General features: G+C 37.6%; 2 protein-coding genes across 4 annotated transcripts in view; both read right to left on the bottom strand.

Moving 5' to 3' along the window:
• Window positions 1-2,709: 2,709 nt before the first annotated feature.
• On the bottom strand, window positions 2,710-5,146 carry LOC110796305 (fibrillin protein 5 homolog). Of its 2 annotated transcripts, XM_022001361.2 has the most exons (7): window positions 4,743-5,142; window positions 4,407-4,522; window positions 4,198-4,320; window positions 3,552-3,650; window positions 3,425-3,469; window positions 3,237-3,310; window positions 2,710-3,064 (listed from the first exon to the last, which is right to left on the bottom strand). In XM_022001361.2, exons 1-7 carry the CDS (start codon window positions 4,975-4,977, stop codon window positions 2,980-2,982), a joined length of 777 nt encoding a protein of 258 aa, XP_021857053.1. In that variant the 5' UTR covers window positions 4,978-5,142; the 3' UTR covers window positions 2,710-2,979. The 2 variants fall into 2 exon arrangements, with proteins under 2 accessions (XP_021857053.1, XP_021857052.1); XM_022001360.2 differs by having other exon boundaries at window positions 2,710-3,310; window positions 4,743-5,146.
• A 926-nt stretch (window positions 5,147-6,072) lies between these two features.
• LOC110796306 (uncharacterized) overlaps window positions 6,073-26,259 on the bottom strand; it is a 34,905-nt gene continuing 14,718 nt past the window's right edge. For both annotated transcript variants that reach the window (XM_056840712.1, XM_056840713.1), the window contains 16 exons: window positions 25,249-25,645; window positions 25,041-25,168; window positions 21,673-21,843; window positions 21,278-21,490; window positions 19,600-20,151; window positions 19,417-19,476; window positions 18,962-19,290; window positions 16,403-16,811; window positions 13,092-13,511; window positions 11,588-11,704; window positions 11,390-11,511; window positions 10,574-11,306; window positions 10,117-10,371; window positions 8,887-9,069; window positions 7,493-7,834; window positions 6,073-7,383 (listed from right to left, as the gene is read on the bottom strand). In XM_056840712.1, the coding sequence (XP_056696690.1) occupies window positions 6,634-7,383; window positions 7,493-7,834; window positions 8,887-9,069; window positions 10,117-10,371; window positions 10,574-11,306; window positions 11,390-11,511; window positions 11,588-11,704; window positions 13,092-13,511; window positions 16,403-16,811; window positions 18,962-19,290; window positions 19,417-19,476; window positions 19,600-20,151; window positions 21,278-21,490; window positions 21,673-21,843; window positions 25,041-25,168; window positions 25,249-25,645 (5,181 nt within the window). In that variant the 3' untranslated portion in view covers window positions 6,073-6,633. The remainder of the gene's footprint in view (window positions 7,384-7,492; window positions 7,835-8,886; window positions 9,070-10,116; window positions 10,372-10,573; window positions 11,307-11,389; window positions 11,512-11,587; window positions 11,705-13,091; window positions 13,512-16,402; window positions 16,812-18,961; window positions 19,291-19,416; window positions 19,477-19,599; window positions 20,152-21,277; window positions 21,491-21,672; window positions 21,844-25,040; window positions 25,169-25,248; window positions 25,646-26,259) is intronic.

The following is a 26,259-nucleotide window of genomic DNA, read 5'->3' as shown; positions in this document are numbered from 1 at the left end:
GTGCGACGCAAATAAGGTTCATTTGCGTCGCACAAATGTGCGACGCAAATGACTTTTAGTCATTTGCGTCGAGAGCTTTTGCCACGCACGATGTGCGACGCAAATGTGCTTAAAAGTGCGATGCAAATGACCCTTTTTCCACTAGTGAGAGGGCCCTAGCTAGTAGGTTGGATCTCATCTATATCTTTCTCTTAGAATCCCAACGCCAAATAAACTTTCCTGTCATTTTTATTTCCCACCTCACTCACTGTATCTCCCAAAACAACATGATTGGGTATGGTTCTCTTCTTACTTTCATCATGAGGAAGGTTGGAGTTGACCTTACTCGTTACACAGCTGAACCTCTTACTCCTGCCCATATTCTTAACAAAGCTTGCTTAAATGGGATCAGTCTGAGTGTGGTTGATGGGGTGGTCTGTGTTGGTAAGTCGGTTGTTGGAGACACAACACCACAGGAAGACGAGGGGGATGAGGATGTGGAAGATGAGGAGGAATTTTCAGAAGAAGAAGGCGAGGTGGGTTTTCCCTGTGAAGAGAAGGAGGGTCAGTCTGAGGATATTTCTCACACTGTGTTCCCAAAGGATGGAAGTCCTGTACAAGCCACCTCACCTATCAAGCAACACCATCTCTCACCTGTATCCAATCAGCCTATTCGTCGCAGCAACCGTCTTGCAAGTTCCTCCAAGGGAGTACCTCCGGTTTACAGGGTTGAGGACTCTGATTCTGATAAGGAAGGTGAAACCCAGCCTGCTGCTCCCTCACAAGATGGTTCACTTCAGCTCCTGATGACCAAAGTGGATCAACTGCAGCTGGCCAATGTTGTTCTATTATCTGCTGTCACATCTTTGCAGGAGTTGATACACAAGATGCAGCAAGATCAGGCTGAGTTCTTCAACGACATGACGGAGCGCCTTGCTGACATTGTCATAGAGGAGGTGGCCAATGTTGAGGATATTGCCCCTAGATCCCCCCCAGCCTGACCCTGCCCAATTATCTGATTACCCCACCCCATATATTTTGCTATCTCTCAAACAATTTAATCTTTCTCTGCTCTTTGAACATTTTTTTTGGATGTTTTGATGCGCCAGGTTTATGACTAATGCTCATTAGTGCGCTTTTCCTACGTTCTGATAGTTGCCCCACACTGACTTATAGAATTATTGCTTGTTTTGTATTCTATGTTGCTTTTTCCTTGTTCTGCTTGCAGGGGTGCGGTCAAACTCGTTGATCGACTTGAGCTGCAAGATGCTTCTCCGTTTGTTGGGGTAACATAATTCACATATATATATATTCTTAGTTCTATTTTCAGAAATCGTTTTTCAAATGACCCTTTTTGATAATTCCAAAGGGGGAAGATATTGGGGGCAACTTGTTCTCATAATGTTTGTATCTATACGTGGTTTCGAAACCTCAGTAATTGACATATTTATTCCTGGTTGAGGTTTGGAGTATGCATGTCTGTTGCACTATGTTTCATTCCTTAGTCAATTAAGCATATTTCATTTTTGTCAAGTTGTAAGGTTGTCATCATCAAAAAGGGGGAAATTGTTGATTCCTGGACTTTGATGGTGAAAAGCTTAAACTATACTCACGACTGTTTATCTAAGGAATGTCAGGAACATCTCACTATAAATCCACAGTGCTCGTGGTAAGAAAAACATATGAAGAAGTCAGCTGAGGAGCTATGAAGAAAACAAGTCCAAAGCTTATGGAAAGATTAAATCGAGAAGCAAGAGGTGTGAAGCCTAGCAAGTCTTATAATCTCGAAAGGTATAAGACCAGTGTAGTTCAAATATTGCTTAGTATGGGAACAGAGTAGTTCGTAGCTAGAGTCCAAGTCAAGATTTATTTAGATAAAGTTATATCTTGAAACAAAAGAAATTCGATTTTGTTTTCCAAAAGATAATGTCGAAGTTTAAACTGAATTTACTATCCTACTTGTGGTTATACTCTTAAGAATTTGAGTTGCTCTACAACTATTAAATTCGTAAAGATTGATTTTACCAAAACACGTTTTAATGATTTATTTGTAAAAATCTATCTTTTGAAAGAGTCCTAATTAGTGTTGAATTAGAATCTGGGGTTTCTAGGTTAAACACTTAGAATCATATAAATAGACTTCAAGTTCTTTACGAAAGTTTTAATCAGACTTATTAACATTAATCCGGAAGCTTTCAGGTATCACCTTAAAGTCTTAATTTTTAGAGTATGTTCATGTTCCCATATAATTAAAAGCAGTATTTGTTGCATGGTTTTATTTCTTGTGTTTATTTTAGTTTAATATCTATTCGTTACAATTGAAGTGTTGAGTTATTGTATGATAAGCCTGAGTCAGGCTTACTTGAGCAAGAGAGAAGATCTCACGAGAGATATGTGAGGTGAAGCAGTTGAGGGACTGTTTCCATAAGGGAAGGAACAACGAGGGGTTGTTCCTAGTTATTTGTAATCAGTGGGAATTTACAGATTGTTGCCCGAGTAGATTAGGTTTGTAAAAACTGAGTTGTTTTGCCTAATTAGTGAAAGTGTTTAAGTCTCCAAAGGGGCCGTGGTTTTTTTTCCTCTCTATTGGGCCTAAAGAGTTTTCCACGCTAAATCTTGCTTGCATATTTTACTGTTTCTGTTCCTAGTAGTTTAATTTTTGTAAAACCGTAAAATATCAATTCACCCCCCCCTCTTGAGGAATTCTGTGAAACTAACAGGTCTCAAACATACGAAATTTCACTCTTATAAATAAAAGATGTAGAGAGTATATAATCAATTGTTTAACATGCTAGACAGATCCATAGACAATGAAATGATATCAATGGTGTAATGTATTTGTGAGAGTAAAAAATGATACATTTGACAAAATGACATGTACATGAATAATTGAAGGTTACTCCTATACACTTATACCTTCTTCATACTTGAGTGTTCTACTTTTTCCTAGTAAAATCTTCAAGCGCATGATAGAATTAGGCCATTGGTGTGAAGACCCAGCTAGAACTGATCATTTGCTGCTCTTTCTAGTATAAAGATGTTGCCTTTATCATCTCTTCCTATCCTCATCGAGTCGTCTACATATCTACACATCATTTGCATCAAGGATCAACTGTTTTCTTAGCTATTCATCTCATATTGCTTGCTCCATTTGACCAGTTTTTGTGAGAGCTTTCTGGTCAAAATGGAGCAAGTAAAACAAGACGGAGGGAGTAATTTTTATAAGCATAATAAATGAGTTGATCGACAAAGGATACGTGATCTCCAGCCAGCCTTCTGGATTGAATATGCTGAGTAAAAGATCATAATTTTTCTTGAATAAATTCATCAACTTGTTGTTTCATGTCATTCATACCAGAAAAGGAAAATCATAATTCTGTTAGTCTCTTTCTGTCTTATGTTATCATCCAAATTTTGTATGAAACATAGTAGATAGAACACGTACCTGTTCTGGGGTGATCTGTGAATTGTCATAGTTAATGTTCACTCTCTGTACATTAATAAGAAAAAAATCAATGGTTATTTCAGACAATTTGATAAATTCATCTGAGTTAAAGAAGGTGTAGGTTTACCGATGGTGATGCAACGCTGAAAGAAGCCTGAATTGTCAACAGTCCATTTAGCAGATTCAATCCTTTTGCACTGAACTTGATTGTGTTAACTGCTTTGCCCTCCATTAGTTTAGCATCAACACAAAATCAATAGCCTTATGAATGTGTTAAGAGGACAACTACGAAATACATTCACCAAAAAGGAGTTCCCCCTTTGAATTGTATGATCTAATTAATCAGCAATGAACTAATTTAAACCAAGATTCAGATGACATTCCAAGATGATCCACCAAGTCTTTGTTGGTTATACTTGTCGCGTCAATTACAAACTCCTCAATACATAACTGTTTGAATTCTTGCATCCCAAATTTATACCCTTACAATTATATACTTCCTATTATTGTGCAAGGGAAAACTTAGGTTAATTATTGTAGTTAAACCAAACTAAGCGAAGTACAACCAATTAATCAAGCGAACGAGACATTCGTGCAATAAGGTTGTGTGCAATCCCCTGAAACCCTGCTTAATTTGGTACATATAACATAATTTACATGATTCCTTAAAAATAAATGCAACAAAAAGCACTTGATACTTGGATAAATAAGCATTTACTGGAAACTGACAAGGTTCTTAAAACAAGAAACTAGAAATATAAATATAAATATACCTCAGCAATATCAATGATCTGTAAAAACTCCCCCAAATTGATAAAATCTCTGAGTCCAAGCTTAGTTCTCTTTGAGCCCAATATAGTAATTGTACTATATATGAGCTTCCAGCATCCACTAACCTTTCCAATTACAGAAATAAAAACAGCAATTAGAAATAAACCTATGATCAAATGAGCACCAATCAATCAACTAACAGATTAATTACCTTATCCAAAGTGTGTGTTGGATTGGGAGTTGGATTATTAGCTTCAAGTTCCATCACCAAATCCTCAATCTCTTTCTTTTTTGCAGATGTAACCCCAAAAACACCTCTATTGATACCTACATACACAAATTAAATGTCAACTGATCAGTTGGTTAAAAGTTAGTTTCGGGGTTTGATACCGAAGACTGGGATCAAATTCACTCTTTATATAATTATAAATACGCACAAAGAATCAAATACTTACCCATTAGACAAGATTGAATCTTTTCTCTAGCTAATCAAAATCCACACAAAAAAAATTATATAAAAAAAGTTGTAGTTTTCAGGAGAATGCACCTTCTATAGCTTGGTAAATACTTGCTTTAGTAAGGGCATTAGGGTCTTCATCATCTACAAGCAAACTTGAGTTATGTTCTTGAGAATTGCAAGAAATTCTGAGTCTAAACCCAGAAAATGGGCAGTGCTTAAATTTTGTATAGTTGGATATTGGAGTTGGAAGTGAGAGTGAGGTAATTGGGATTTTGATTTTGGATAATTGTGGAAATTGGGGTTGCATTAGATTAGTAGCCATGGATGGATAAATATGTTTCTAAAAATAATACCAAGTATATGGGTGGTGGTATTATTTTTAGGAACTCAATGCTGACTTGCTGAAGAGTGAGGAGCCATATGCTTTCTTTCACTTGTGTTCAAACAAAATTTGGAATTTCTTTTTTGTTCTAGCCATACATCAAAATGTTCTACGTTTTAGACAAATCGGTCTAAGGCCCCTATTTTCATTTCATATCGAGTACTCTGTAATGGTATTAATTTTTTTTTTTAAAAAAAAATCTAAAAAAGAGTATCGCGTGAAAAATAACAACCATATGGGGGTTTGTTAATATAAATTACAAATGGGTGCGGGGAGATTTGATCATGAGACCTATTGTACACAAGCTCTCAGTCTTAACCACTAGAAGGCCAAGACATCACTGGCATATGGGTTTGTTTATGTAAGAGAGTGCATCTTATTATCGAATGTATGTAAGAAATTTGTTATTGTAACGAATATAAATTTATTTATATCTGGATGTTGATTCGTAAGTTCCAGGAATGAGAAATTTTTTTTTCTTGTAAAATTATAAATAAGAGGCACAATCTTCCGTTATACAATTCATGTACCACTTGCGTGTCACTTTTTTCCATTGATTATTATTAAAGGAATTTTAGATAAAAGTGGAACGGTACCTAAATTCTAGAACTGAGGATTTACTCAAGAAAAAATGAGTCGGAATCTTCTATCCCGTAATCCATGAACCACTTGTGTGCCACTTTTTTCCATTGGTCAATATTAATATAATTATAGATATGCAAATAAAAGTGGTTAACTAATTACAAATATCAACCAATAGTAAAAAATAACACATAAATGGTAAACAAATTCTGGGACTAAGGATTTTGACTCATGAAAAAGGAGTCTGAGTCTCGTATATTTCCATACCCGAACCCATTCACTGATGGTCCAAAGAAAATTAAATCCGAGTTGTAAACTTTGTTAGCAAAAATGGTATTGAAAGATGGGAAGTACTGAAATGGTCTGGGAATTTTGTGCATCAAATAAGAGCATTAGAGCCCGTTCAAACCAGGCTCCTCAAAGCTGAAGCAACTATTTATAAGACCATCTGCAGGCAGCACGAATAACTTGTACATAACATATCTAGAACTTTCAGATCTCTACAGAATTAAATTACTTCTTGAGTCGGTAAATTCGAGCTCCACTGTATTACTCAACTGTCCTCTTGTTTGAGGACTGATATTTACAGATTTTACATTTCCTTTCGAAAGAATGATATATCTTTGTCCTACAAAATTTGAGACTCAGCATACCTCACAAAAAATCACTTCAAATGATGAGCATGGGCCTCCGCCGAATGCTTGCCGGGAAAACCAATAAGCTTTGTACCTAAACCTAATTTTCTACACTCAGAATGTCCACTACTAAGTCGTGGACAAAATTGTTTTCATGCCGAATAACCTGAATACCAAACATATGAACTCTAGAGGACAGCACACCAACACCGAACGTTATCAACAGAGTTTGCATCATCGTCGTCAACGCTGACACGTCCGCCTTCAACGATTTCCATATACATTGTCAGGAGATGGGCCCACACATTTCTGCAGCACAGGTAACCAGAGATTTCAGAATCAAAGACCTTGAACTCTTCTTTTTGTTCAATTTCCCATCCTACGTCAATGGGAGATATGCCCCACCGTGCCCTTTTCTCAGCACAAGTGGTCCAACATTTTCAGGAACCTTGTCAAAGGTTCTGTTACATGCATCAATCACATCATTAAACCCAGTTGCAATGGAAGCCATCTGCAAACGGAACCTCAAATCTCTTGTTCTTTTAAGCAAACAGCGAAATGACCTTCCCATATACTTAGACCATTCAGCAGGTAAACCTCCTCCTGTGAGCCAGGCTGAAAAATTGGACTGGTCTACCCTTGCTACCATCTCCGATCTGTAAAATTTTGCCAATTCCACAAGTACAAAATTCTGTAGAGGAAGCACAGCCACAAATTCAGCCACAAATTGCTCTACGATTTCTGGTTTTAGCATCTGGTTCCATAACACCGGTGTCCACTCACTAGGTTGATTAATATTATAAGCTTCAGCCACAATTAATGCTTCCTGGAATCGTGTCTGCTCAATCAGTAATCTGCGAGCACTGGTTTCAGATAAATTTAACCACTGGGTATCAGGCATTCGGATTTGAAGGGACACAAGGGAAGCCTGAGCACAAGCAGAGCGTGTTTTATTGCCCGCATCAATGGAGGAATAGACTTCTGCAGCTTCAATGTAAAAGTGCATTGATTCAAGGAGATCTTCATTGTGATCCTTGTTGCGGCGAAGGAACCACCGCTGGTAAGACTGCTCAGCTCGTGACTCCAATAAAGAAGCTGTTTCGTGCTTCAAGTCGAAGTGTTTATAAACCTACCACAAATCCAAAAACAGATACATGATCACAAACGGAAACAGTGAGTAATGGCAATAACAGTAACCCCTTGAAGGAATTGCAAAAATGAGAAAACAATATACAAACCATGGCTAAACCGTCATGATCATTGGGGTTAAAATGCTTTAATGCTGTAACTACAGCCATGCGGAATCCTCTGACAGTTTCAGCGACTGCAGTATTTGCATCAGCAGCTGCAGAATACTTTTGAAGAAGAAGCTCCAGTTGTCCATTTTCAATAAGAATGCCGAGTATAAAATTCAGTCCATGGAAGTTTCCCACTCCAGTTATTAGACGAGCCAAACAAGAAAATTCACCCTCAGAAACATAAGTCTCAACCCTTGTTGCCGCAAGGGCTACAAGAACATCGACCCCGTCTAGACAAGCTGATGAGTGGTAGAAGTGGTGCGACAGAATAAGAAGTTCTACCTATAATAATAATTTAGACATGCTTTAGTAGACGCAATACTACAGGCACAAAGAAAATATGAGATTAGGTTTACAGGAATGCCACGAAGCATAAGTCCCATTGGTACCAACACTGCAGACCAGAAATCATGCTGTAGCATATGCAGGGGAGTGAAAATTGGTCCTTCTTACACAACATATAATAGGAAGACATATTTTATTTAAATTTTCATTCCCCTTTCAATGCTACAGAGAATGTCACACACTATGTTATCCTCAGTGTTGTAGTATTTGAAGGAAGCAGAAAAGTGGTCCTCATTACTCGATACAAGTACGAAACGTACATTTACTCGAGCCAAGCCATATCTCGCTTGAGTTGTGTTATCTGATTTGCTATTGCTGAAATGGCCAGTTTTTGTTTTTACATTGAATGATGGCCATCTCTCTCTTTTAAAATCTAGATGAATTCAGACAAGTGACCTTGCCAGCGACAATTTTGGAGCTTTTTCTATGCTAGTTATGTAGAGTTCAAGAGGCAGGAGAACTAATATGGCTTTTTTATATTTTTTAGTTTTTCCTATACACAACAAACCAGGGCCGGCTAAAGGGAGGTCCAGGCGGACCTCCAGCACCGGGCCACAAAATTTTGGGGCCCCAAAAAGAAATTATGTTGGTTAAACCCCCAAGAAAAAATATTATATATTTAACAGCTCCTTTATTATGCATTAAGTAATCTTTGTCCCAGTTGGTAAAGAAATAATAGTGTGGTAGCCAAGACCAAGGTTCAATTCCTCTCATGCCCCCTTTTTTTATTTGCTTTTTTCATGTCCATCAATTTTCTCAAACCATCACACATAAAACGTTATACCATATTATTAATTTGACTTTATATTTTGTATAAAAAAAACAATATTAATATAATAATTAACAATATTAATATAATAATTATGTGTTTTATATTAAATAATTACTCGTAAAAATTTATTGAAGCCCAATATCTTATTTTAGCACAGGGCCTCCAAATTGCGAGAGACGGCCCTGCAACAAACATACAAAAACAGTAAACACCTTACCTCGCAGGCATGCGGAATTTCTTGTCCTGTAATTACTAATCGCATCAAAGCATGCCCCATCTCTTGTTCCGAGGGACACAGATCAGCCCACTTTAGGAAGTCTGAAAATCTCCACAGCAAAGGGGCAGGCCCTTCTTCCTTCTGAGAATCAATGTATCCACCACGATGTGCTGCTAACAAACCCTAACACATAAAAACAAAACAGTCAGAAATCCTGTCGACGGACAATTTTTACCTCACATTTTCATTTGAAATTTGGAGCAAAAGCTTGTTAATTTTAAAATTTTCTCAAACATTACTCTATATAAATTTACAGCGTAAACGTACTATTTGCTCCTCTCAGAAATTTGATAAGAATTTACATGTCTAATTACATGATCAATATTTCAACAACAAATAATAATTTTAATAAAGCGGCTAAAGTAGTAAGTTGTTTGGTGACCCTTTCCTCAGTAACCATGGTCCCTGAATACCTAAATATGAAGCTGACAAAAACCTTGGACAGGCTTCTATGAGAATCAACCTACCAAACAAGTCTAACAACACTACACATTTTCTCTAATTTATTGATCTGTGTTCTTTAATCTTTAAAAAGACTGAAAACAACAGTATTCCTAAGGTAGAAGGATGACACACGTAGTTCAATTGTAGGTAGGAAACAAATGCACGGGATCCACTGTAGCAATGTGCCAAGTGTCAAAGTAGCACATGAAACATTCCCAAATAGCATATAAATTACTACAGGCAAAAAATTCCAGCTCCTATAGTCCTATAATTAATTATCTTCACATGAAACATGGAAAAGAAACATATAAATAATTCCAGAAATAGTAAAAACAGCATTTACAAGATTCGATACAGTACAGGAAATCAGCAAACAAACACCAGCACACACAACACAATTCTTTATTTCTTTTAGCAGTTGCCCACATATTTAGTATTCATACTATAAACATAACTTGATCTTATTAATAGAGAGTTGGACAATAAACGGACATAAGTCACATAAATAAGAAGGATATAGAAAAATAACAAATGAAACTAAGCACAATTCACCAAATGACTGCTAATTCTTGCCAACAAATTAAAGTCTCCAAATAGCTTGAAAGCGTGTAAAACAAGATCATTGAACATTAGCCAAAATAGAACACAAAATACAGAATATTAATTGGTTGCTAAATGTGCTCTAATGCACAAAAAGTTTCAATGGAGCAAGACAAGCAATTTTACCTTCAAGAAGGATTCTGCCAGAATTTTTGCAATACTAGTCGCTGGTATGGGATGAGATTGTACCAAAAGTATTGCTTCATCAAAAGAATCTTGTGCTTTAAGAGAAAGCAACTGTAACAAATCCGTGGGCTGCTTCTCAAAGGCTTCCACAAATGAAACACCCAAGATGTTAGCAGCCTTCACAACTGCAATGATTCTCTTGCAAAGTCCACGTCCAGTACCTTCAGTTAATATGACAGATAAGCTCTCTAGTACCTATCATTCCAAAAAAGAGAGCAAAATCATCTTCAGCTGAATGAAGTTATGAATGATAAACCTTCAGAATACTTCTGAATAGACCTAAAATATATATTGGAGGAAACCAATGAAGCTGCCTTGGATAAGTAACAAAGTTTATTTGACTTATCCAAGGACCTAGAGTGTTCAAGGACTCGGGAGTGGATAAGTGTTCAAGGACCTGGAGTGGATCAAAGAGATGATCTTCAGTTGGCAAGTTATATGACTGAATAAGAGAATGCATATCCTCATCCAGCATTGATAAGAATTGCTTCTTCAGTGGAGTTGACAGTTCCGCAAATTTTAGGGCAGCATCTACAATTGTCAACTCAACAGGCACATGTCCAGATGAAAGCTTATGTTGCAGTTGCTTGGCAGCAGTTATTTGTCCGAATTCCAATAAAGAAAGAACAGCCGTTTCAAGCTCTGCTGGTCCAATTCTTTCGTCCCAACTTGAAAATGATGCATCAATTCCCAGGTTTTCATCTTGTAAGTCATATATAAAGTTCAAAGCAGGGAGAGAACTGTCATCAGCATCTGTACTCCTGTCAATGATGTCAACCATAGACCTTCGCGAGGAACCATATGGTTTATTCTTCCGTTTAATCTTCGCGCTCCCAGTTGCAGCTGATATGCCAGCATCCCGTGTTTGCGAGCTCTTGTAGTGCAAATTATTATTTTCTTTAACATCTCCTTTCTCAGAAGCCCTAGTCTTCAGAGTATTTATGTGGCTATCCATTTTCGTGACAACATCTGCAGTTTGGTCTACGATGTTGGCACTATTTCCGGACGTCTGATCTTGACTAGATCTGGTAAAATTGGAAACTCGTTCTCCTTTTATTTCAGCTTCAGATTTTACAGCTAGAAGCCAAACCCGGGTCTCAATTTCTCGTAATAGATGAAGAGGACATACACTGACGGACAGAGAAGGAAAATTAGAGAAAATGACTTGATAAAAGACAAATCAGCAATGCAGTCAGTTGAGAGAGAGACTTACGGAATAGATTGTGTAATTATCCCACTTAACCATTGTAGAGAAAGTAGTAACATATCATGTAGCTCTCTCGGTGGAAGTTCTTTCTCCACAGCCTCTGCATGTTTGAGAAAGAACAATCCTGCCTGAATGGGCAAGGACTAATAAGTTTCAAGTTTGAAATCATAATTTCATATTCATATGGATTGCAAGCATAGCTACCTGTAAAGCAGGAAATGAATATCTAATGAACAGGTTTTGACAATGACGCCATAAAGCAACTCTTTCTTCAGGTACATCCCACAGAAATTCCTTCCACTCTGCAACCATCGACTCCGCCTACATGGAAAACCAAATGGAACAGTTATCACAATAGATTTAAGGTGAATGTATACGCACTACGGAAACCTGATTATAATACCGCATAACGGATAGGTTTATTTTAGATAAGAATAGGATAATATTTGTTTCACTGAAAATATGATTTCTGCTTTCAAAGATATGTATCAGCAGCACAAGTACTTCGGAAACCTACTAAACAGACAAAAATAAATCATGAACCAGATTAGGTTGCCGCTTCAATGAAAATTGCAATCACACAGGCAGTTGAAGTTGCTTCTGTATTATGTTCCTAAACATCAATTGTAAAATACAATTTCTCACCACTTCGCCTACAATTGTACTTCATTAGATTTAAATATAGCACTGCCCACATATTCCGATTCAAAGGAAAATGTTGGGATTTTGTCATAACAATTCCAAGCATATCAGTCATTGTCCTTCCTAATCCATTTGTTTAGTCAATAAGGCATATATCCGTAATGAAAGGAGTACCTTCTAGTTCAGAGAATTAAATCTTTGATAAGCGCACTTGAAAAGAAGAAAAAGACAAGCGTGATAACTTTATACCCTAACCCTCTTGGGTGTTATTTCAGTATAATTCTTTGGTTGTAAAAAGATCTCTTTTATGGCAGAAACCAATACCGCTATCACCATCCCAGACCTAGCTTGCGAAATTCTATGTCCACCTCTGGTGCAAATCACTTCACTGTTCTAGGTTTCAGGACATGCTTCCAATATCTTACAACACACAGAGGAATCAAGCTCCAGCCAGCCAAATGTCAACACCCAGCCCCACATCATAAATCCATTAGTTGCGCATAGACTCAACAACATTTCTCTATCTATGAGATGCAATTCATAATCTTGCTTCCACACATTTTTATCAGTTCTCAATGGTAAATGTTTAAGCAGTTTACTATAAATATTGAACATACTCACTACAAAATAATCACGTTTCAAAGACGAGGAATTCCATCTCTAGTTAATCCAAATCCGTCTCAAAGTGTTGATTAGAGACGGATTTGAGACGGAAATAGGGTGTCCCTACAGAGGTCATCTCAAGTACTTTGAAACCGAATTTTGGCAAATCCATTACAAATTTGAGACGGAAATTTTGAAACTCCATATACAATTCCATCTCAAATATTATTTAGAGACAAAATTTTAGTATCCATCTCAAGTTTGAGATGCTTGTAGTATCCGTCTCAAAGTCCGTCTCTACTACATATAATTTTGTAGTGACTGTGTTAAGAAATATCAACGCAAACCATGCATAGAAGAATATATGCTGCAGCATCAAACAATCAGTGGAAGCACAGAAGCTCACAAATCTGATGTACAGATTCCAAGGAATCTGCAATAGGAAAAAAGAAACAAAATTTACCTGTCTCTCAGTAACATGGTGAGCTGCAGACTTCCATGGTGCACCACTGGCCTCCAACTGACGAGCCCAGTTGCGGGCTTGTTCCCAGTAGCCATTATTTTCAAGTGTGGATAAGAGAGAAGCATCATCCAGAGTCTCATTTCCTAATTGAAGATCCTCATGCTTCCTTAGCACAGGCTCCGCTAAATTGATTTTCCAGTACAGACGTCGATAACATGCAGCAGCAGATCCTCCATCAGCGAAGTCAGTTGAAGCAAGAAGCTGTAGTAAGCATCTTTTTTCATAAGGGGATGGGCATGTCGAAAGAATAGCATCAGCAGCTTTCACTGCAGTTGAGCTTATCCATGATGCCTCCTCCTTACTGGTTGAAAACATCCCCAAATGTGCTGAAGCTTCAGATAGACGCATCTGAGAAAATGCCTGTAATGAATGCAATAATGATTTGTTACGAGCATATAATAGATGATAAGACCCAAGTTTTAAGATCACAGAATGATCAACCAATATACTGATAATTTAAGCTCAGAGAATCACCAACTAACTAATCCAGAAAAACTAGTTTTCCAACTTTTCCGATTTTTGGTTTCTAGGTTTAAAATAGCTTTTCTCCAATATGAAAATAAATTTCATTTTTAGAGAAAGGGATTCCACATTTCCCCACAGCATGCCTTAAGCCCCACCACCCACCCACCCACCCACCCCCACCCCCCCCCCCCCCAACAAAACAAAGAAATTTGAACTGTGAAAGTTGATTTCCTTAAAATACTTATCCTTATCTTAGCTCAATATGTTTTCCTATGAACCAAACATAACTTAAGTGCTACAACCGAGTCAATACTGTAATTCCCAGCAACTTTATCCCATTACTTGCATTTATATACATGACCCCTCTCTTGATTCTTGAGCAGTTACACTTAAACAAATTTTCTACTCATATCATTCAAAGACCAACTCTTTTATTCATATAAGAATATATTTTTTATTAAAACTTCATAAAGAGGAAAACAACAAAAGGCTAAGGTGTCCTCTAGAGGAAACAACTAAATAATTTAATTACAAATTAGCCCAATTTCTTTGTATCAACTCAATTGTATGAAATCCAAAAATCTCCAGCTGCCTTTGCCCATAATGACGTTAACAAAGTTACTTTACCCCACAAACTAGCATGGGAAGACACAACTCCAGTAAAATTCCTACAATTCCAGCCAAATGGTCCACAAAATACACATCAAAGATTCAAAGCCTTTTTCCACAGCAACATTTTCTCCTTCTAAGCCCCAAAAAACCAATTTGTTATCAATCTCTAATATTCAAGGACTAATCCAACCGTTTCATGCACCGCAAAAATTCTCCTTCATGTGAGCATGATTCACTATTAGCTCGCCAAAGCAAGCAACTGACAGGTGAGAGCATCAATAGTGGGGGACTCTTAGTCAACTCAAGGAGAGAGAAAGTTTAAGAGCTAGCTCTCAGTAAGAAAATGGAAACTCTTAGCCCACTCTTATTTAGAGGTTGACCTCAATCAACCTCTAAATAAGAGCTACCTCTTAGAAAATAAGAGGGGGGTGATGTGGAGCTTTGTGCTTGTTTTTTGCTTTTTTTTTATAAAAAAAGGATATTTTAGTGGTTTTTGCATCATGGATAGTGCATTTCAGGGGTTTTTACATAACTCTTATTAAGAGATTGTGGTGTGGTGGATGAGGAGAGAGACCAAGAGTCGGAAAATAAGGATTTTCCATTCTTGATTGTTTTGAGATAGCACATCCCAGCTGTTTTTAGAGCATATCATTTGTATCCGTCCCAAAGCTCGTGTCCAAACAAAAGCTCCCACCTTTAGAGGAACATTGCCTTCCAAATGATATTTGGTAATGCAAAAGTTGGGTATTTAAGAGTTTTAAGAGGTTTGCATGCAACTTTTCCTCATCAGCTTATAAAGAAGAATCTTGGTTATTTTCTACATAATTATAAAAATCATGGCCCTGTTTGGTAATCAGCGGTTAGCGGTTAACTGTAGCGGATTGTCTTAACTGATTTGACTAGCTGTTTTTATAAGCTGGTTTGACTAGATGATTGTATTAGCGGTTTGTAATAAAGTGTTTGGTAAATAGCTTATTTATAATAGCTGTTTGATGTGTAAAATGACCAATAAGGACATTTGATTAATTTATTATTGGGTACTTTCATTAATAAGGAATTTTTTTCATTTAGATCTAATTTGTAATTATCATTTGGATGAACATTGAAATTTTTATAAAATTAATGTTTAAAGTCATTCAAACATTTAAACCATCAGCTAAAAAAACAAAAAACTATTTAAATCAAACTTAACAGGGGGAAACTACTCCAACAATATACAGAGTACAGTTTATCTATTTTAGTTGCCTTTTTAATTTGGCAGACTTTTTTTGATGTATTTAAAATTATATTTTAATGATTTGAAATTATATCCAAACAAATGGACTACTTACCAGTTACCCCTAATTTTCTACCCACCTTTCTTCATCTTCCTTAACCACAAAATCCCAAACCTTCTAACGCCAATCCACCGCCATCACCATCTCCATGAACCAAAAAAAAAATCAATGGAATTTCACAATTCAAATCAAATCCTATACTCTTACGGAGATTAAAAAGCGGTGAAACCCAGTTAGAACTTTCACAAATCAAATTTTCTCTTCAATTCATAAGCATATTTTGATCTGAAATTATTTCAATGAAGGTTGAATTTCTCAAATGGAGACATGCAAGTATATTTGTGAGGTGAAATTATGGAAAAGGATAGAGAAATTCCCTTTTTTTGGGAGAGTAAAGATAAGTAGCTGCTCAGTTATGGATGTGAAATTATGGAAGAGGATAGATTAATGGAGGTTAGATTATACCTCAAACCTGGAATTCCCAAATCCCAGGGGGGAAGGTTGTCTTTCCTTCTCTCAAATCCCAACAGCTAATTGAAAACGCTGGTATATTGTACATTTTCAAAATTAGCGTTTTAGGTCCAATCCGCTAACTGAAACCGCTTACAACCAAACACATGAATTAGCTGTTTAACATGGTCAAACCTCTAACAGTGCCAAATCCGCTAAAAGCACTTCAAACCGCTGTTTACCAAACAGGCCCCATATGTTTATCTTTAATCTTCAAATATTTACCAAAGGCATACTTTTTCCAAACACAGAAGTTAACAGACTAATTCTAGAGTACATTAAGTAGAAAACATAAACCAAATACATTCTCTCTATTCCAACAAGAAAGCTAAGAAGCCAACAGCAATTCGCGTATTTTCATACAAAAAGTTAATTGAGCTAACAAACCTGAAGAGCACGGATGAACGGTAACAAAGGACAAGAGGGTAGAAACATTTCAAAAGATCTTAGCAAAGGAAGGAACTGATTTTGTTGACAAAGCACGGCAACCAGTTTTGGCAAAGACGTGGACCAGTCATCTGAATTCTTCACCAATTTGATATCATCCGTAGTTCCTGATTCCTTCAACTCTTCAACAAGTAATTTTGCATGATCATTTACGGTGCAATTCATAGTGGCAGAAGAGAAGTCCTCTGGCATATCATTCATGAGCCGTCGACGCTTTGGACTTTTCCGGTTATAATGGAAAGTTGAAACTCTATCACCAGCTGGCAGGGAATTTGAAGCCTCTACAGCGGCTACAACATTGCTTGCTATCTGAGAAGCAATTTCATTTTCTCTGATTGAAGAGATCTCCCTGTATTTAAACATCAGAAAGAGCAATAAAAAGTTTAGAAGTACACTCATTGCAAATGATGTAGTGTTTATGGAACCAAGATGCTTAGTAAAACCAACAGAATGGGGTTTTTTTTAATTCTTGAAGTGAACAGAATGTAGATCTTTGTTTTTTCCCTCTTTTAGATAGTAAGGAAAATATTCATCAGTAAAATCATATGAGATCTACTTGAAAGTCATCAATAAACAAAAAACAAAAAAAGCTGTCGCATCAAAATAAATTCTTCTCCCTGAAAAATAAAGCAGCCATGTTTGTAGACCAATGTATAAAAAAGCTCAAGGCGCACTAAGGCGATAGGGTTTTCGCTAGGCATGCCTTGGGCGTGTTTCAGTGTGCCTCATTGAAGTGAGGAACACTAACTCACTACATAAATCTTCTTTTAAATTGACTGATGTGCGACTCAGATGCGCCTCACCTAGAACCAAAAAATTAAAAAAGCCTCAGTGAGGCTTTTCATACATGGTTGTAGACAAAGACACCTTTCATGGACTGGGACCTAAAGCATAATATAGAAAATTCATGTTTGAATAGATGAGCACAGAGCACCCCTGTGAAACCTTATGACACTCCAATGAAAATGGCTCCCAGAGAAATGTTGTAAACAATACTCCCTCTGTCCCAATTTCTTTTTTCGTCCGTCCCAATTTAATTGCCATGCTTCCTTTTATGGTATGGACCGACTAATATTTTACTACTTCTCTCTTCCCATTATCAAAAGATATGGCCCCACATCCTCTCACATTCAATTGAAAAACAGTTCTTCCACTATTTCCCACGACACTTACTTTTATATTAAACTATAATAGATATAAGTTTACAATAACTCCGTGAAAAATCTATTACGACGATTAAATTGGGACGGAGAGAGTAATATATCTCTGACAAGAACCAGCATTAACGAAAGAGAAAATGCTTATTTGAGCTCCAGGACAGCGATAATCCTAATAATTAAGAAAATAAGTTAATGTAAGGAGTAAAGAAAGAATCACTACCCAAAGGCCTAGCTCGATAATGGAGTAATTGACTGAATTTTTTTATTTTATAGAAATGCCTCTCAGGTAAAAGCAAGTAAATACATAAGTGGCTTCCATTGGCAAAGGGATGAAGAAAGCCCCAATAGTGCTCAAAGTGGAGTTAAGATTGAAAAGAGGGGAAGGAAAAGTTGTAAAGGGGTGTGTGTGGTTTGGGGGAGGGCTGGTAGATGATTACTAAACAAAACAACAGAGAACAGTATCATAGCCTCATAGGGGAACATCTAAAGAATAAAAAATGATGACTAAACATAGCATAAAATTACTCTGTATAATATTGCCCAAATTAAGGTAAATATTTTGACATGTTGATATACATGTTTATGATTATCATTTTAGATAGTACAGAAACTTCACCAGAAAGTGTCATTGGAGATGGGTACGGAGACCTTTTAAAGTAGTTTTGGGATAAAGATCACTTTAGGATGTTAGGATCAAGCGTGCAACCATCTAACTCAGCAGTTTAATTTGCCTATGGGATAAACAGACTGAGTTCAGCAAAAACCTTGCATCCCTTCTCTTCCATCCTGATCGTCATCTAGTATCCTTCTCAAGAACAAGGTCCGAAAGACATTTTCAGCTGTTAGACACAGACCTCCTGTCAAGTCTGACAAGTCAGGAGACTCGTGACGATCAGGTAAAAGACCTATCTGTTCACTATTGTAACACCAGTATCATACAAGTACTGTCTTATCTATTTTGCAGCCTCCTGAAACTCTCGTATCCTTCTCATCATTGACAGATAGCCATTAGCATCAAACAGTTCTTTCCAAAACACTCGAACACAGACCTTTAAGACATCAATAAGTCAATATTGCCATTTTATTCACCTCTAATCTTTATTTCTGGCTAAAATTGTGTAATATATCAAACACCCATTGCAGCAAGACGTGTATTAATAGGAGATACTGACAAGTAAGCAACATAAGCATGCACATACATTTTTTTTTTTTCCAGTTTTCTCAATTGAAAGTTAAAACTGTTAGAGGATATTCACATGGAAAAATAATCACATAGAAGAAAGAGAAAAGGATCCTCAAAGCATAACGCGACTTTTTCTTACATAAGGAGTCAATTTACCTGGCAGCAGTAATTTCAAGCCACACAGTTAAGCAAGATAATGGAGCGACATCAGAGAAACATGAAGCAACCACAGCCAACAAAGACCAGCTCAACTCTTTTGCCTTCAAAAGAAGTGCCATTCCTTGTTCTTTTTGTTTCTCACACTGAGCTAATATTTGAAATAGTTCTGCAGATGTACCAAAAGTTTGATCTGAATGGGAAAATTCAGTCCTGCCTTTTGGAGAATCTGAACTAGAAGACAAGGAAGCCTTCTTCCTCCACTGCATGCCTCTCAAGACTGTTAATATGTGAGTCCTAAGACGTGGATCGGTAAACTCTGTTGCTGCCTGAAATGACACCCCAAGAAAGGGGAACATATTAAAGAAGAAAAGTTCACAACCATAAAAGTTGATGATTTAGCTATCATGAAAAAAAGAATTCTGATCCAATTGAGAAAGGAAAGAGTCTCTTACCACTTGAACCACCAAATCAAAAGGATAACCACCAACCTGCGCCTCTGAGAGAAATCCAACCTAATGGAACAGTATTACAGTAATTAGCAAACATTACAAAGCATCTTGCTTCACATCTAAGATAACCTTCATCTTTTATCCTCTAACTTCATGTCTCTATTAACAAGCAAGTACGGCACATACCCAGTCATTGTCTCTTGCTAAGAAAGCGAGGTACACAGTGCTTAAAGGAATCTGGTGCATCTGGCAAAAAAGAGTAACTAAATTCCAGTGCTGGCTTGCAGCCTTCTGTTGAGATCTTAATTCATTTCCGTCGCCATCGCCACTTAACAACCATGACCCGCATGTTTTTTCACCAGCATACACTAGAAGACTAGCCTTCTCAAGATGCTGAAGGACAAGCAATAGAGTTGGAGGATGGTGATTTGTAATAGGCTTCTGAAAATCCTCCTGTTTATTTACACTTCCACTCTGGTGAAGGTAATAATCTGCGAGAGCTTGAGCAACAGAATCTGCAACCGTTACTTCACTAGAAGCAGTATGCAGGGTGGTACTATTGGACAAGAGTTGGTTTTGTTGCATAATTTGATTGGATCTATAGAAGGAATGTATTCGTCTCAACGCAGCAACGTCAACACGAAGCATACTAGCAGATAAACCACAAATCTCCAGCAGTAAAGCACATGAAGCAACCAGCACATAGTCTTGATAATGGGTAATAGCCAGGGGCACAACCTGAAGCAAGGAGAGTAACAAAACAAATCAATTAAATTCAAGAAAGTACGCAGATAGAGATTCATGTGACAAATTAAAAAGACGTATTTTTCTTCATAAGGTTAAGCATAGAACTGAAAATATATGAGAACTAGACATCTCATCTGCTTTTCTCAAACTTCAGTAATGAAATTCTTATTGGAAAGAAATGATACAACGAAAGGGTAGCGTCTTCAGCATCGACATGGGCTTACACTCACGGGATTTCGCTGACATGTCTTTATCAGACATAGAGCATGACTATCTAATACTTATTCGGATTCCTCAATTCGGTGGACTCCGAGTCCCAATAATCATTCTTTGTAGCTTTGACTCTTTCAATGATGAAATACTTTCTTAACTTAAGAACGATGAAGATTAGTAGACTGATGCAAGCGCTGACACTTTTAGCAAGAAATTCATGACAAGTTCTATATTCGTAACAAGATAATCAGACATAGAACAAACTACCACTATCTCCCTAAACAGGTCTTCCTGGACATACTTTGTAACAGGAAAGTAGCATGGACAATGGCAAGGATACAACAACAACAACAACAACAACAACAAAATGATTAACAACAACAACAACAACAAAATGATTTGGGGTCGGCTAACATGAATTGTCATAGGAGATCAGGACAATGGCAAGGATAAAAGCGAGAAATTTATTTCTGCAAACAAGCTGCTATATTTCTACCTTACACATTTTCCAATTTCCAGCGGTAGCTAGACATACTTAAGCCCTGTTCTCTTCACCTCATTTTACTGAACTGGAATTACTTTTACAGATTAGAAGTGATTGAAACTTCAGTTTACTTTATAATAACTTATTTTTACTGGCTAAACTTATTATTGATTTACTGTTGTATTTGTTCTTAGGAGAATAAAACTTAATTATACTGATTTACATATTTTACCAAATATAACTTTTTTTTAATGAAGAGAACAGGGCTTGCATCCACACACTAGATAAGCGCCCATATTTCGTGATTAATGAATTGAAAAGAGGACATGGCAGCCAGTCACAAACAAGATAGCTATAAGCTTTAGGTTCACTGCATAATTTACAGTTACTGATCCAAAATGAAAAGAAAGATGATCGCACCGAGGAAAGAACAGATTCTTCGTTTAGTGTTAATGAGGAAAGCAGTGCTTGCACATCTGATTGGACGGTTGCTTGTCCACGAAGCAATGCACTAGGTTGTCCTTTGTCAAGGCCGTCAGATTTCAGCTTTTGGACCCTAGAACCAAGAAGTTGGTTAAAGGCAGCCAGCGCCCGTCCTCGGTGCAAGTGCTGCTCCAGAGCAAGTCCAGTTTCCTGACATAAAAGGATTGCATATAACAAATGTTCATCATACTTGGGAATGGAGAGAGAATACATTCTTTTTACCATCTTCTAGACAACTCACAAAGAATAGCAATACAACTTTAGCTTTCTCAAAACACAAAACAAAATAGGCATAAAAACTGAAGGAGGAGGATCAGATAATCTTGGCTTACCTCTATGGAAGAAGGATACAATTCCTGTTCAATCTGTTTCAGGATTGCGGCTTCCCAGGACACTGCACTAATCTCAGAGTATTCCTGGACATTCATAAGAAATTCTATATCACGCTGCAGATAAGCTTCTTCAGCTGTCAGACTTGTCATTGACTGCCATCCCAGTGGACCCTACACCAGCAACAACAGAAAAGATATAAAGGGTAGAAGCAATAATTTGCAAGAGAGAGTGAAGAGGGGCACTCAAGGCAAGGAGAACCATTAGTTATTTGCTCAGTTAGAACACTGAAACTGTATGTGATAGATGAGACATTTGCTAGTAAAAAGAGCAGAAGTTCCTCATGACCACAGTGGATAGGAACTTCTCTGCAGTGTTAGACCACAAAAAGATTGTTGTCACAACTGACATGGATCCCCATAACGTAGAGTCCTTAGAAAGACTCTGCTTTACGAACCCTGAGGAACAACTAAATAGTAAATACCCACCTTGTTTATAATGAATACCAAGGAGGGATATCTAAGGAAGATATGACCAAACCTCTCATACATACACTACAATGAAGTTTGTTCAGAGGGCTAACAGGAATTTGAAGCCCTTGATTCTCTTCAAGAATTTGGTTCACAAACTAATTCCCTTTCTCAATTTGTAGTGCGATGACCCAAATGCGGCCCAGGGATGGCAATTTAGCCGGGATCCGATCTGAGTCCGACCCGATCCGAAGGAAAGAGTCCAATCCAAGCCCGATAGTAAAAAATTCGAATCCGAGTCCGACGGTAAAAAATTCGAATCCCAGTCTGATAGAAGAAGTCTGAATCAGAATAGGAGGTGGATCGGACTCGGATACTTTACAATTATCGGACTTGATGGGTGTAAAATAGCCAAACATTATTCACGCCGTTCTTATAGATCTCTTTCTCTCTCTCCTATCCCCTTTCTCCTCTACCCCCTCTCCCAATAACTTCAGCCACCATCGCCGCCTTCCACCCTCACACTCTCTCACGCTACTTTAACCAACATGCATCAATTTACTGTGTTGCGAGATTTTGATTTGTTGTGTTGCGGTTTTGATTTCGGTCTATTTGTGATGATTTGTGGTTTGAATTAATTGTTTAAGGTACGGTTGCCCGGTTGGTTTAGTTATATTGGGGTAGATCTGTAGGTATATGATTATATCATTGATTCATTATAAGAACCTTTTACTCTCAGATTTTTTGTATTGACTTAAATAGAATTTTGGGACATAGATTTGTTCTTGTTCAATTTCACAATAGTTTTAATTGTAATTTATGTAACCGATGTAAGAGCAGTGTATGTAATCAACTTGGATTTGTTCTTGTTTAATTTTATACAAGTAAGCTTTAGAATTAAAAGTAATATGTACCACATAATTGTTGATAGTCTTAATACACATTTCCTTTTTTTGTTGGAAATGTTGAGAAAAACTGTTACACGGAGCATTTGAATGGATTCGGATGGAATTGGATACTGTCGGAGGTATGTCGGATCGGGTCGTGACCTCCCGTTAAGGAAATCGGATCGGACTCGGGTTTCGGAGTTCCGGACTTAGACTCAGATTCCGATAAAGTTTTGGGGTCCGATAAGTAATTGGATCGGACTTGGATCTTGCTACAATCGACACGAGTCCGATCCATTGCCATGTCTCTTCACTGACATCATTCCCATGCGAATCTGGGATGTGCACTACCACTCTAAAGTAATCAAACCACAGAAGATAAACGAAAATTTCCCCCACCACCATCACTACTATTCAGCTGCTGCCAGTGCAATCGCCACCTTCATCTACTTCCACCACCCTCTACCATTGTTTTGTTGGAAGTCCTTGTTGGGAAATACAAAAGAAAAGAGTGTAAAAATGTGAATAGTGTTTTTGTCCCACATTGAAAGAATTCCTCATTTCCACTTTGTTTATAATTTGGGGTTGAGGGTGTAACTCTTGTTTGAGAAAGTGTGAGAGTTGTATGGATGGACACATAACACACACGCGCGTCGGTTGGGTCGGGCTCGGGCCTTGCGCCACGGGCCATGGTACTTGGGAATGCGACACGCGGGCGTGGGTGGGTTTTGTAGGCCTTACCTATTCCTTTTGGTAACGGGCTGTTTTGGTTAAAACATTGTTACGGGAATCTGTATTGATTACGTAACCGTTGGTTTAATTAATTAACCTTAATGGAGGCCGTTACAGACTTTATTATTCTGCTCATCTCTTGCGATTCCTAAAGTTTGATTATTTAATCGAACTTTGTACCTTCCCAAAAGAGAATATACAAACACAGTTCCAGAAATACAAAACTACCTTTTTTTGCTTCCCTCTCAAATTACTCTCGGTCACAGGCCCAGCAGCGGTCAGCACTATTCATAAATGGGTGGTGGGTTTGAGGAGTGTCTTGTGGGTGTAGGCGTGCAGTTGATGGTAAACATGTTGCGAATAAATCAAATAACAAAATAATGTTGCAACAATAAGATAATTAGGAAGGACATATCTGGAACATGCGACCAAACGGATGAACATACAACGTACAATTGCTGTGCCGTGGGATACCACTGTCCTAAAAGACGATTCCGCACTACCTCCTGGTGCAGTAGAACAAAAGCGGTCGCCCTCCAGGATTAACACAGCTCCGAATTCGTGTGCACTCACAAACCCGAATGGAGTCAGAATACATAGTGGTGGGTAGTTGACCACATCTTTTCAGATTTGACTGCCACACACCATGCTCACATCCTGGAGGCTGGAGGTGTTGGCTCCAAACCCCCCAACCCATAAAAAAAAAGAGTTGATATAGGCTAAGCACAAAATAGCCAACTCCGTACTCTTTTTTATCCAACTACACATCAACTCGAGACTAAATCCCACAAAGATAAACTTCACCTATGAGTTGAATGGGATCAATTACATCGTTGATGACATTGAATTAGATTAACATCATGAATAACAATAGCTGAGATTTGAATAAACTGGTTATTGTCCCTTATTTAACTTTCTTGATTCATATCATTCCTAATGATGGAACAAGTGAGCCCCTAGTATTGATACCAAATAACATTTCTCCTTGTACCTAGTTTCCTACTAAAGCAACATACCAAATAAGATGCCATAATAATCAATATTCAGAATATTCCAGTGTCAGCCCAAAGAACCTCCTATGTAAATGACATCCTAATTTGTCACCAGACCAATAAACCAAACATAGAGTCTTCCACAAAGTCAGTTAATCAAATCATTTATCAAATGGGGAGTATATTAAATCTCATTGTTTGAGAAATGAATGAAAGAATCAAGCAAGTGCTATAGGTTCTTCTGTAAACATAAATAGCAGCCCAATATGCAGAATAAACAGAAACTAACCTGGACAAAAAGTTGAATTAATCTCCGCAAACTTTTCGGAAACCAGGAAGGCAGCATTTGCATAAGTGAAGTATCGTGACCAGAAGAATAAAAGACACTATCCCGCCAGTTGATATACGCCGATAAAGCTGAATTTCCAAATAATTATTGATACTTAGAAATTGAACAAAGAGTGACCAAGAACCAAGGAAAGACAATAAAGATTTACCATTCCTCCCTTTAAGACCCCAGAAGCTCTGAGTAGTATCGTGTCCTAAACAGGATGCCACAAGTGTGCGCCATAGGGTAGGGAACTTTTGGAGGGCCGGCCTCAGATTTTCGAGTGTACACTGGAAAGAGTTACAGCTCCTCTTCACACTTCCACTGCTCAGGCAGCTTTGTATAGGCAAGGGAGCAAACATTAATGTGGCCAGAGCTGCCATTAACCATCCAGCTTCAGCAATATCATCAACAGTAGAAATTATTTCATTAGCCTCCAATACAGGGAGGCTACCGTCAGAGACTACATCACGCACTAGAAGTGCACGGGCATTAAAAAATGATGCATCATATTCGTGCCCTTTAATCCTGGAAAAGAGCAACCATTTTGCCCATTGATGATCCCCCTGTGAGTAAGCATCTTTATTACATATTCATGCATAAAAATATTTAGGAAATTTTGTTTTCACCACCTAAAAAAATTGAAAATTTGTTTTTTACCACCTAAAAAACTAAAACTTGTATTTTACCACCTAAAAAAAATTACAACTTGTTTTTTACCACCTGAAAATAGAAAAAATAGATGAAACCGTTATGTGGGATTTTCATTCTGTACCCAATATGGATCTCATCAACGGAAAACACTCTACAGGAAGGGGGGGGGGGGGGAAAAGGTACAGAATTACCCATCACTAGCAGGTAGGTACATGTGAAACATTTTAGACAGGAAACAAAATGAAGTAAAGTTAAGGTAGCTAAATTGTTAGCAACAGAATCGACGAATAATTTGATTTTTTCATTCAATTAAACAACACGAAATAATTGTACTCCAACTCATATTAATTGATGTATCCATACAATGGTGCAAGAAAAGACGGCGCAAAATATCCAACAGTAAGAGCACATACACAGCACACAGTGTTTACTCTCTCCATTGTCATCACTGTCCGACAGTCCGTCTCAATCAATTAATCAAATCTGACCTACTCCTAATTACAAAAATACTACCCAGTCACCCTCC

The sequence above is a fragment of the Spinacia oleracea genome, chromosome 3, assembly GCF_020520425.1.
Source record: "Spinacia oleracea cultivar Varoflay chromosome 3, BTI_SOV_V1, whole genome shotgun sequence".
NCBI lineage: Eukaryota > Viridiplantae > Streptophyta > Magnoliopsida > Caryophyllales > Amaranthaceae > Spinacia > Spinacia oleracea.
This window is presented reverse-complemented; position numbering and strand designations above follow the sequence as displayed.

Excerpts from the sequence above, each read along its gene's own strand:
- LOC110796305 (XM_022001360.2), bottom strand. The coding sequence starts at position 4,977 with ATGGCTACTAATCTAATGCAACCCCAATTTCCACAATTATCCAAAATC. Across the intron at positions 4,523-4,742 it reads TATTTACCAAGCTATAGAAG|GTATCAATAGAGGTGTTTTT; the intron begins GTGCATTCTCCT and ends TTGTGTATGTAG. Across the intron at positions 3,651-4,197 it reads AGATCATTGATATTGCTGAG|GGCAAAGCAGTTAACACAAT; the intron begins GTATATTTATAT and ends AAACTAATGGAG.